We start from the raw sequence: 12,855 nt of genomic DNA, 5'->3' as shown, positions 1-12,855 counted from the left end.
GAGCTCAAGAACAGGCTTGCAGAGTTGGAAAATGAAGAAGGGGCTCAGCAGGTGGTCACTGAAGGTGGAAGGGCAAGGAAAGAGAAGAGCAGCTAGTCCTATAGGAAAAGGGGAAGAGTTAATGGAGACTACACCAAATATGAGCCCCAGGAGGATACAGGATGGGTTAAAGAGGATGACAAGGGAGAATAGGAATGGAAAGAACTTGCAGCCAGAGGGAACAGGGAATAGACTGGAGAATAGCACCGTCATCAGGAAAAGGCAGGTCTATGTGATTGGGGACTCTTTACTGAGAAGAAGAGACAGGCCTGTAACCAGAGCTGATCCAGAGAATAGGAGGGTGTGCTGTCTTCCAGGTGCTAAGATACGGGATGTAGACCTGAGGTTGAAAAGGATTCTAAAGGGAGCGGGAAAGAATCCCCTAATTATCCTTCATGTGGGAACAAATGATACGGCTAGATTCTCGCTGGAAAGTATGAAGGGAGACTATGCTAGGCTGGGGAAGACGCTTAAGGAAATCGAGGCTCAGGTGATCTTTAGTGGGATTCTGCCTGTTCCTAGAGAAGGGCAACAAAGGTGTGACAAGATTATGACTATCAACAGATGGCTCAGGCAGTGGTGCTATAAGGAGGGCTTTGGGATGTATGGCCACTGGGAGGCATTCAGGGACAGAGGACAGTTCTCTCGGGATGGACTTCATCTGAGTAGGGAAGGAAATAGACTTCTAGGATGGAGGCTGGCACAACTGATTAAGAGAGCTTTAAACTAGGAATTTGGGGGAGATGGTTGGGAGACGTCCAGGTAATCTCCACGCCGGATTTTAGCATTGAGAGGAAAGAAAACGAAGTAAGAGAGGATACAGCCATGGGTAGGAGGAAGGGCAGTGTAGATACCAGTCTAATAGGTTATACTGGCTGTAGAATGACCATGCCTAATAGGGTACAGAATGTGAGTGAGGCCAAACAGCAAAAATTAAGATGTTTGTACACCAATGCGAGGAGCCTAGGTAACAAAATGGAGGAACTAGAGCTACTGGTGCAGGAAGTGAAACCAGATATTATAGGGATAACAGAAACATGGTGGAATAGTAATCATGACTGGACTACAGGTATTGAAGGGTATGTGCTGTTTAGGAAAGACCGAAATAAAGGTAAAAGGTGGTGGAGTAGCATTGTAGATCAATGATGAGGTAGAATGTAAAGAAATAAGAAGCGATGAAATGGATAAGACTGAGTCGTCTGGGCAAAAATTACATTGGGGAAGAAAACTATTAGAGTCTCCCCTGGGATAGTGCTTGGGGTGTGCTATAGACCGCCGGGATCTAATTTGGTTATGGATAGAGCCCTTTTTAATGTTTTTAATAAAGTAAATATTAACTGCATGATCATGGGAGACTTTAAATTCACAGATATAGACTGGAGGACGAGTGTTAGTAATAATAATAGGGCTCAGATTTTCCTAGATGTGATAGCTGATGAATTCCTTCATCAAGTGATTGCTGAACCGACTAGAGGGGATGCCATTTTAGTTTTGGTGAGTAGCGAGGACCTCATAGAAGAAATGGTTGTAGGGGATAATCTTGGCTCAAGTGATCATGTTCAAACTGAATGGAAGGATTAACAAAAATAAATCTGCAACTAGGGTTTTTGATTTCAAAAGGGCTGACTTTCAAAAATTAAGGAAATTAGTTAGGGACGTGGATTGGACTGAAGAATTTATGGATCTAAAAGTCAGAGGAGGCCTGGGATTATTTTAAATCAAAGCTGCAGAAGCTATCGGAAGCCTGCATCCCAAGAAAGGGGAAAAAATTCATAGGCAGGAGTTGTAGACCAAGCATCTCAGAGAGGTGATTAAGAAAAAGCAGAAAGCATACAGGGAGTGGAAGAAGGGAGGGATCAGCAAGGAAAGCTACCTTATTGAGGTCAGAACATGTAGGGATAAAGTGAGACACGCTAAAAGTCAAGTAGAGTTGGACCTTGCAAAGGGAATTAAAACCAATAGTAAAAGGTTCTATAGCCATATAAATAAGAAGAAAATAAAGAAAGAAGAAGTGGGACCGCTAAACACTGAGGATGGAGTGGAGGTCAAGGATAATCTAGGCATGGCCCAATATCTAAACAAATACTTTGCCTCAGTCTTTAATAAGGCTAATGAGGAGCTTAGGGATAATGGTAGCATGACAAATGAGAATGAGTATATGGAGGTAGATATTACCACATCCCAGGTAGAAGCGAAACTCAAACAGCTTAATGGGACTAAATCGGGGGGCTCAGATAATCTTCATCCAAGAATATTAAAGAAATTGGCACATGAAATTGTAAGCCCATTAGCAAGAATTTTTAATGAATCTGTAAACTCAGGGGTTGTATCGTATGATTGGAGAATTGCTAACATAGTTCCTATTTTTAAGAGAGGGAAAAAAAATGATCCGGGTAATTATAGGCCTGTTAGTTTGACAGCTGTAGTATGCAAGGTCTTGGAAAAAATTCTGAAGGAGAAAGTAGTTAAGGACATTGAAGTCAATGGTAAATGGGACAAAATACAACATGGTTTTACAAAAGGTAGATCGTGCCAAACCAACCTGATCTCCTTCTTTGAGAAAGTAACAGATTTTTTAAACAAAGGAAATGCAGTGGATCTAATTTACCTAGATTTCAGTAAGGCATTTGATACTGTGCCACATTGGGGAATTATTAGTTAAATTGGATAAGATGGGGATCAATAGGAAAACTGAAAGGTGGATAAGGAATTGGTTAAAGGGGAGACTACAACGGGTCCTACTGAAAGGTGAACTGTCAGGCTGGAGGGAGGTTACCAGTGGAGTTCCTCAAGGATCGGTTTTGGGACCAATCTTATTTAATCTTTTTATTACTAACCTCGGCACAAAAAGTGGGAGTGTGCTAATAAAGTTTGCGGATGATACAAAGCTGGGATGTATTGCCAATTTAGAGAAGGACAGGCATATCCTACAGGAGGATCTGGATGACCTTGTAAACTGGAGTAATAGTAATAGGATGAAATTTAATAGTGAGAAGTATAAGGTCATGCATTTAGGGATTAATAACAAGAATTTTAGTTATAAGCTAGGGACGCATCAATTAGAAGTAATCGAGGAGGAAAAGGACCTTGGGGTATTGGTTGATCATAGGATGACTGTGAGCCGCCAATGTAATATGGCCATGAAAAAAGCGAATGCGGTCTTGGGATGCATCAGGAGAGGTATTTCCACTAGGGATAAGGAGGTTTTAGTACCGTTATACAAGGCACTGGTGAGATCTCACCTGGAATACTGTGTGCAGTTCTGGTCTCCCATGTTTAAGAAGGATGAATTCAAACTGGAACAGGTACAAAGAAGGGCTACTAGGATGGTCCGAGGAATGGAAAACTTGTCTTATGAAAGGAGACTCAAGGAGCTTGGCTTGTTTAGCCTAACTAAAAGAAGGCTGAGGGGAGATATGATTGCTCTCTATAAATATATCAGAGGGATAAATACCGGAGAGGGAGAGGAATTATTTAAGCTCAGTACCAATGTGGACACAAGAACAAATGGATATAAACTGGTCACCAGGAAATTTAGACTAGAAATTAGACGAAGGTTTCTAATCATCAGAGGAGTGAAGTTTTGGAATAGCCTTCCAAGGGAAGCAGTGGGGGCAAAAGATCTATCTGGCTTTAAGATTAAACTCGATAAGTTTATGGAGGAGATGGTATGACGGGATAACATGGTTTTGGTAATTAAATATTCACGGTAAATAGGCCCAATGTCCTGTGATGGGATATTAGATGGGGTGGGATCTGAGTTACCCAGGAAAGAATTTTCTGTAGTATCTGGCTGATGAATCTTGCCCATATGCTCAGGGTTTAGCTGATCGCCACATTTGGGGTCGGGAAGGAATTTTCCTCCAGGGCAGACTGGAAGAGGCCCTGGAGGTTTTTCACCTTCCTCTGTAGCATGGGGCACGGGTCACTTGCTGGAGGATTCTCTGCTCCTTGAAGTCTTTAAACTACGATTTGAAGACTTCAATAGCATAGACATAGGTGTGAGGTTTTTTGCAGGAGTGGTGGGTGAAATTCTGTGGCCTGCGTTGTGCAGGAGGTCAGACTAGATGATCATAATGGTCCCTTCTGACCTAAATATCTATGAATCAAAGTGCAGTAACAAACTGTTAATATGTATCAGCAGGGTACACACGGACAGCTAGTCTGCACCAGACTAACGCAGGGTAGATTCACCCCCCAGCTTGCTAGGAGCTAAGTGTTCGTACAGACAAGCCTTTAATGTCTGCTTTGGTGAGTATCCCTCAGACCCAGAATCTTATTTGTGACACAGCATTCCATTCGCCTCTCTTGAAAGTGAGAATACGAAGCTTCAGCTGACAGCAGGCTCACATGGAGCTGTGCATAACCATGTTACACGTGGCATTCAGTAGCAATCTAGAAAAGATGACGCAACACTGATGAACATTATTCTTAGAGTCCCACTGGAGTTACTAAGCAAGCATTTCCTTTTCGACATTTCTCATTGGCATCTAGGTACCATGGTGATGGGAGCATGAGAAATGCCCAGGACAGATCTGGGACAGTGGCACTTTGCACAGTAAACGTGTATTTCATCCAAACCTCATAACAATCGTCTACTGAACAACTCCTCCCATGTGCTCTGTTCACCAGTTTTGACAGTAATACCTTCTTAAACTGTTCCCAAACTGTGGCCCATGGAGAGCTTTCTGGTCACATGGTCCTAGCTCTCCCGGTTTCCATTAACTAAACAGCACTAAAATACACTATGTATTTCCTGATATTTGTTTCCCATGTAAGCAATTGCTGTAGTTGCCACAGTTGCTGTAGTTCCATCCCCAGCGGGAGGGAAAAGTGGCTGGATGACCCTGTGATGGACTGGAGGGAGTCACACAAAACTGACTTTCTTAAATTGTGATCCACTGTGACGTCTGAAGCCCCTGTACCAGATGGTTCAGTCTAAGCCTCCTTCAAACAAACATGTAGACAAGGGTGATCCAGTGGATATAGAGTACTTGGACTTTCAGAAAGCCTTTGATAAGGTCCCTCACTCAAAGGCTCTTAAGCAAAGTAAACTGTCATGGGATAAGAGGGAAGGTCCTCCCATGGATAGTAACTGGTTAAAAGACAGAAGAAGGGGAGAAATAAATGGTCAGTTTTCGCAATGGAGTGAGGTAAATAGTGGGGTCCTCCAGGGATCTGTATTGGGACCAGTACTGTTCAACATATTCTTAACTGATCTGGAAAAAGGGGTAAACAGTGAGGTGGCAAAGTTTGCAGATGATACAAAATTACTCAAGACAGTTAAGTCCAAAGCTGACTGTGAAGAGTTACAAAGGGAGCTCACAAAACTGGGCAACAAAATGGCAGATGAAATTCAGTGTTGATAAATGCAAACATAATCCCAACTATACAAAAAAAATGATGGGGTCTAAATTATCTGTTACCACTTAAGAAAGAGATCTTGGAGTCATTGTGAATAGTTATCTGAAAACTGCACTCAATGTGCAGCGGCAGTCAAAAAAGCGAACAGAATGTTAGGAACCATTAGGAAAGGGATAGATAAGACAGAAAATATCAATTCCTCTATATAAATCCATGGTACATTCCACCTCACCCTGAATGCTGCGTGCAGTTCTGGTTGCCCCATCTCAGAAAAGAGAATAGATTGGAAAAGGAACAGAGATGAGCAACAAAAATGATTAGCGGTAGGGAACAGCTTCCATATGAGGAGAGATTAAAAACCTGGGATTGTTCATCTTGGAAAAGAGACGACTAGGAGGGGATATGATCAGTCATGATTCTATATACCTGTGTGTGGAGAAAGTGAATAGGGAAGTGTTATTTACTCCTTCACATAACACAAGAACTAGGGGTCACCCAATGAAATTAGCAGGCAGCAGGAAGGAACCTGTGGAACTCATTGTGAAGGCCAAAAGTATATCTGGGTTAAAAAAACAGATTAAATTCACGTAGGATAGGTCCATCAATGACTATTAGCCAGGATGGTCAGGGACACAACCCCATGCTCTGGATCTTCCTAAACCTCTGGCTGCCAGATGCTGGGATTGGATGACAGGTGATGGATCACTCAATAATCGCCCTGTTCTGTTCATTCCCTCTGAAGCATTGGGCATCAGCCACTGTTGGAAGACAGGACACTGGGCTAGATGGATCTCTAGTCTGACCTAATATGGCCGTTCTTATGTTCCCTGTAGCAGACGAGCGTTCGCATGGAAGAAGGAAAGGCTCCAAGGGAGTCCTGTCTCCTTCCGTGTCATTGGCAAAGACTGTGCAGCACACAGCAGTCTAGCGCTGTCCAACAGATGTGCTTGAGCATTTGCTTTCCCTTTTTAAAAAAACCCTCAATCAAGTTCCATTTAAAAAACTCCATTAGAAAAACATAAAGGCTGCAAAGTGAACAATCAAAAGCCAAGAAATGTCCGAACTGAGGTTGCTCATGCAAACTTACTTCTGCCCCCTTATGCACATGCACTACAAGACAGATCACGTATTGTTCCAACCAGGCCCCACCTGGTTCAGCGCGCAGAATAGGCAGTGCTCCTCACAAGGAGTCCATGTTTATTTTCACGCTGAGCACCATTCAAGCACCTCCCTGAATAAGAGTCCGATTAACCTTGTCACTGCAGTGCTTGAGAATCTCTCAACAAGCACATAGTGAATTTTTCTCAATGCTTCTGTGAGGCAGGAAAGTGTTATCCCTATTTACAGATGGGAAACTGAGGCCTAGAGGCCAAGATTTTCAGAAGTGACCTGCTGCGATTGTGGGAGCCTCAAGTTTTGGGTGTCTAACTTGACACACTTTAAAAGGGCCTGATTTTCAAATGGCTGGTGCGCAGGACTTTCTGAAAATCAAGTCCTTTCAGAGTGTCTTAAAGCACTTAAGAATTTAGGCACCCCAAATGACTGGGTACTTCTGAAACTCTTGTCCAGAGAGATTAAGCATCTGGCCCAGATCTGAGAGGTGTGAACTGAAGCCACATCTTCTGAGACTCAGAGCAGGGCCTCATCCACAAGATCATCCTTCCTTATTCACCACACACTGTTCACTTTCTGCTGTGCACAGGGGACGCTGTGGGCTCCAGCCTCATTCACTGCACAGCCATACCTCATTCACTGTCTTATCTGGGCACTCAGCAGGCAGAGAAATGCAATCATGTAATTTAACGTACCCTGCTAACCTATATTCACAGGGAAAAGTTAGTCTGGGCATTTCCTGACATCTGAACGCTTTGCTTTGCAGTTTTAAGGCTCTTTGAACATGGTCTTTGGCTCACTTATTCAGCTTTCTAAACTAAATGGTTTGGTATTCAGTCTCCCTCATGTGGAAATATTTCATGCATCTAATCCGAGTTCCCTTCTCTGTTTCTGATATTTCCTTTTTGAAAAGAAGTGTTGAGAATTGAACATTTCGTATTTAAGGAGAGGCTTTACCCCTGCTCTGCAGAGTGGCATAATATTTTCTGTACTCTTCTCTAGCCTTTTTTGACACAGCTTAAACCCATTTGCTTTTTGATTGTCACTGCATGCCGAGCAAAGGTTTTTCACAGAACTATCCACAGCAATACCCTCAGAGGCCACAGTTAATTTAGAAACCAGCATGATTCTAAACAGAAGCTGTCTGGTTTGTCTACCACGTCATACTCGCTTAGGTTCAACAACAAACCTGAAACACAAGGACCCTCACACTAATGTCACTTCCGTCCCCTCTGAGTCTGCTCCTGGGGGAAGGGGCCATGGGTTTCCATGCCTGCACACCTCAGAGCACACTTTAGGTGCTCAATTAAATTGTGGTTTTCCAACATTTTTATTATGAACAGTGCCATATGCGCTATGCAGTCTGTGTCAGCAAGAGCATCTGCTTACTGTAATCAAAGTGACAGGAAAGGCAGAATCCAGCAGAAGGCCCCATTTATTTTACAAAGGCACCAGAGTCTGAATTCTGTTTTGTGTTCACAATAGTGAATGTTTAACAACACTGGCTAGAAGTCAGGAAGAGGCATAGGCGTTACCAATGTATCTTATCGCATACCTGCAGCACCCTCATTGCTATTCTAGCTTCTCCTGAACACATGGTTCATTAAGATGGGAGGGTTCTGCTATTCAGCATAGTCCATAACCATTACATTCCCATCATGTGACCATACCCGCATTTCAATCCAGGGACCCAGAGGAGGATTACAGTCTCTCTTGGGATTACAATAGGGGATAACGTTTCAAGTAAGACCCACAGGCCTCCTTACCCTGTCCTCGTGCAGCAATGCCAACGTTTGGCTGCCCTCTTCACCGCTCTCCTCATTCTCGTCTGGGATGAAGGGGCACCATATGATTCTCCGGAAGCTGTTCAGCGGGGTGCCCTCAGGTCGTTTTATGTTCACCAAGATCTCCTCTCTAATCACCACGTTAAGGAAGACACACAGTTCTGACTGTTACTAGAGTTCACATATAATCCTCTCAGGGTGGATCCTTGTGTGATGTCTAAAACAATTAGTGCTTTTTAGTTCTGAATTACTAGCCACAGAAACCAGTTACAAGAACCTTGGTCGGGGAGGCAGGTCGGCTTACCTCCACTGGCAAGAAAGTAACGTTTACAAGTGACACTTATATCCTTGTAAATTTCACTTATTGTCTGCATACAAGAATGGACAGACAGACACAAGGGAGAAACAGATTAGGGTCACAGTTGCACGTTATCAGAGAAATTCTAAGCGTTTTTGGTTTTGTAGCGCTGGAATCTGAGTTGGCTCTGGTTTTATTATTTCAGCCAGCACTGCGGTATTGCTTGAAAAAACAATGGAAAGAGATGCATGAAGGCCATCCCAATCACACAGAGTGATCCAATTCATATGCCTACACGGAGAACTTTAAATAATCACAATATGCCATCGGCCACCCTCACTCCTCATTTTCAAGTAGTTATACACATCAACAATAAGGCTGGGAAATTGTGACCCTCCTGTATATAGTAATGTGTTTCCCAGGAACACTGGAAAAGTAACTCATATCCGTCAGGAAAGGAAGAGGTTCACAACACTAAAATCCAGTGACTCACTTCAAGCAGACTGAAAAAAGCAATAAAGATTGGCTTTGGGGTAAGCATCCCAGCCCTCTTTCCCAGAGCCATGGAAGCAGAAAAAAAACAGACAGAACCAGACAGTTGTAGGCCAGTGTACTTTAAACATGATTCAGATGGCAACACAGAGCAGTAGGCCTGGGCGAGCCAGGAGTCCATGGGGCTCCTGGGTGAAACCCCTCTTTGCCAGTTACTCCTGTCTGAACACACAGCTCAAACTCTTGTCTAGTCTCTCATCATCTTGTATCTTGATTATTTCCTCTGGCCTTCACAAATGCAACCCTGCCCTGCTCAGACCCATTCAGAATGCTGCCGCAAACATATCACCCCTCTCTTTGCATCCCTCCACTGGTCCCCTCTTCATTGTCTCAAACATAAGCTGCTCATCTTCACTTTCAAGGCCCGTGGGGCCTATCTCCGCTCTATCATCTCTCATTCACTGGCTGGACACTGTCATGTGATCCTTAATGGAAGGAGCAAGACTACCCAGGCTCCTTGCCTGCCAAGCTCTAAGGGAATCAGGAGATAAACACAGAGGGAAACCAGATAAAATGTCCCTTTGTAAAGGCCCTGAAATTGAGCCCAGCTTTGCTGTTGCATCAGTGTGTTGCTGCTACACAAATACTCCCACAGAGTTTATTCCGATAAGATACTGGATTTTCCCATTGTCCATGGCCAGGCACCAGACAAAGAGGTTGCCAGCCTCATCGAGGCAGGCCAGCTGGTTGGAGTTGAGATGGGCGAAAGCCAGGTCTGCCACGCCGCCCGTGAATCCTTTCAGCAAGGTCCGCTCGGCAGTGCTGATGCTCAGTACCCGCACCATAGCAGAGCCATTACTGGCACCTATAAAGGAGAACACAAAGAAGAGAAGTCAATGCTTGTCAGGCTTTTTCTTCACAGGATTTCCTCTGGCCTCAGCAGCTACCTTCCAGTTTTCCTGGAGCTGGCCAACAGACAGTATCGAGACACACTGACAAGCTCCGTCAGCATGTCCATCCCAACAACTGATGGGTGAGGGCAGAGAGAAAGGCCACAGAGCAGGCACAACGAGATATCACTCTTGCAGATGATCAGCTATGATCAGAAGCCTGTTCCACATGTTCTGCAGAAGCTGATCTTTCCTTGTAAATTGCACTAGTACCACACCCTCGCAATGTGCCTGCCTTTTTGGGAGCTTGTTTCTTCTAAAGTTTATCTTAAATGACAACTGCTCTTAATTTAAGCAAATCAATTCATCCTATGTGCCTGTGCTGCTCTCTGTCCTCAAGGAGTATCTGTCCTTATCCAGGGAGAAAGGCTTGTTTACAGCAGAAGGGCTCCCCTGGATAGAATCAGGTCTCTATGGACTCCCAGCTCTGGCATTGCTGCTTGATTCCCTTCAGTTTCACAACTCCCCACCTCCAGAGCAAACAGGACCCAGATCTTAACCCAGGGGGAGCAGAGTGACAGGAGCAGCATCTGCAGCGACTAACTCACATAAACATGTCCTAGTTTCCCTTCATGCTAGCCTGGAAGTGTGCAGCTCCCTACACTATTCCCAAGCCTTACTGAATCTTGTGGTTTCAAGGCACCCGTCCCGCAGGGCGCATCCCACCTCCTCCCCTTTTCCTGGGACAGTGTCCGCTCTTAGGGACACAGCTAATCCCAGTACAATCTCTCAGCTTCACCCTCACGCTCCTCCCTGCCTCCACCGGGGCTTTTGCCGGTCTCACATTTCTAACTCCAATGACTCTTACTCCTACTCCCAAGTCCACCTGACCCAGAATAATGCCCCCAACATGGGAACCAGAAATGGTGAGCTAGCGTTAGGCTGCACTGGTAACAACTGAAATATGCAGGAGGAGCCCAGTACAGATCACATGAAGCAGCAGGAACTGGTCCTCACCTCTAATGGCATATGCCAGGTAGGAGTTTGATACAGCTATCAGATTGCCATAGTAGTATTTCTGCTCCCAGTCATACCTGGCTACTGGCTGTATTTTTACCTAGATGGAGGAAAGAAATAAAGACCAGCTGAAGCAAAGTGAAAGAAACAGAAAAATCTGCAATAAAGCCACCAAACAAGGGAGAAGGGTAATGCTCTGGCTGGCAGTTGGCTATTCCACAGTGGGATTTCAGAGTGAAGCGGGGCACTACAGCCCTGAGCATAGGAAGAGACTTCTAATGAAGCTGCTGAAGAGTCCCTGCTCCTGCAGGGAGGAATGCTGTTTACCCTGGAGTGACTGCCGCTATGATTCTCTATTGTGGGATGATGCTAGCAAAGGGATTGAGGCCAAGTCTGGGATCCCACTTAAAAGTCAACGAAAAGGGTGTTTGGGATAAAGGCACCATTCAGTCCCTGGAGTGAAGGCAGCTTCACCCTGGCTTCAGGATTCCCTTCTTGGGGATCCAAAAAGGGCTCACACAGAGGCCTGGCCCAACCTGGTAAGTGCCACCCCTGCAGGAGGTGCAAAGTAAGGAACTAAGAGGGACTAAGAGAGTCACGGCAGCAAACACACTCACTTCCATGTGAGATTGCCTGGCAGATTCCATCCCATCCTGTCACACCAGAGGTGGCCAAGGGGACCCACATGCTCCATCACTGCAGCTCATAGCTAGGCATGAAGCCACAGGCTCTGGAAAAGCTCTGAGTGATGCAAAACATAGCAGAGCTTCTGCTGAGCAACACAGGTGGCCATGAATACATGCTGGTGCTCTGCCCTCAGCACAGAGTTCATTCAAAGGCCTCCCTGGGAGTGGCCCTCGCTACCCAAGAAGGCACCTCTCCTTCCATGACCTCCCACAGCAGCTACATTTCACTGGACCAAGGAAACCACTGGCCAATAGGGGAGGCTTGTGAGTTCAGGAAAGGGCACTTCCCAGAGCTAGCTCTTGACTATAGAACTCAGTCCTGCAAAAGAAACACAGGAGCACAGACCCCAGCACAGTCAGGGTTACATGCAAACCTCATCTGACTCAGCTGTCCCTCAGTAAGTTCTTCAGTCACCCTTATAACCAAGCAAGCTTTTGCCCTCCTCCAAGCCAGGAAGAAAGAGAGGTATTTCTGTCTGTCGCTCCACGGGGGGTGCACAGATACTGCGGGGATGGGGTACATAGGTTAGATACACCCTCCCCTTTACCTTGTTGCTCCCTCTGGCCTTACTGGTGATGCTAGAGTCACTGCTGGCCACAATCTCCACGTCTTTTGCCGATATCACCACACAGGTGGAGCTGTCATCTCCAGAAAGGCAGCTTTTAAGAGAAATAAAGAGCTCAGCTCACACACTTGGCCTCCCTGAGACCGTGAGAGGGGAACCCAGCACAGGTATTGCTGGTAGCCATTTTAATCCATAACTCAGAGAGACTTCTGGGCAGCTTCCAGGGCGCACACTGAAGATTAGTACCAAAGAGGGCCCTTCATTCATCTAAAAGGCTGCTCCTTGGCAGAATCAAGCACAGAGGCCTGGCTTTCTCCTCCTCAAGTCTGCCAAAGAGGTCTCTCATAGCCAAGTTATCCACTCTCCTCTTCCAAATGATAGATTTACTCTGAGCTACTTTGGGCCACACTCCAAATACCTCCAAGATGCAGCTGGCCCAATGCCAACCAAGCAACTAACCCTGGCAGTGAAACATTCCCCCAGCAACAGCTCAGAAACAAGGAACTTGCCGAACAGCTAGTCTTCAGAAAGCCAAACTAGAAGCTTGTCAGGCAAGAATATCTAATGCGGAGGAGTCAATGCAGGAGGCAGGGTACTAGATAGAGC

At 45.3% G+C, this 12,855-nt stretch overlaps 1 protein-coding gene across 3 annotated transcripts in view; it reads right to left on the bottom strand.

The window, feature by feature from the left end:
• Positions 1-12,855, bottom strand: part of EDC4 (enhancer of mRNA decapping 4) — a 59,730-nt gene that overhangs the window by 39,747 nt on the left and 7,128 nt on the right. For all 3 annotated transcript variants that reach the window (XM_037877881.2, XM_037877882.2, XM_037877880.2), the window contains 4 exons: positions 12,232-12,343; positions 10,998-11,097; positions 9,766-9,955; positions 8,283-8,430 (listed from right to left, as the gene is read on the bottom strand). In XM_037877881.2, coding sequence (XP_037733809.1) covers positions 8,283-8,430; positions 9,766-9,955; positions 10,998-11,097; positions 12,232-12,343 — 550 coding nt within the window. The remainder of the gene's footprint in view (positions 1-8,282; positions 8,431-9,765; positions 9,956-10,997; positions 11,098-12,231; positions 12,344-12,855) is intronic.

The sequence above is a fragment of the Chelonia mydas genome, chromosome 12, assembly GCF_015237465.2.
Source record: "Chelonia mydas isolate rCheMyd1 chromosome 12, rCheMyd1.pri.v2, whole genome shotgun sequence".
Lineage (NCBI taxonomy): Eukaryota > Metazoa > Chordata > Testudines > Cheloniidae > Chelonia > Chelonia mydas.
Note: the sequence above shows the minus strand (reverse complement) of the source record. Positions and strands in the feature narration are given on the sequence as shown.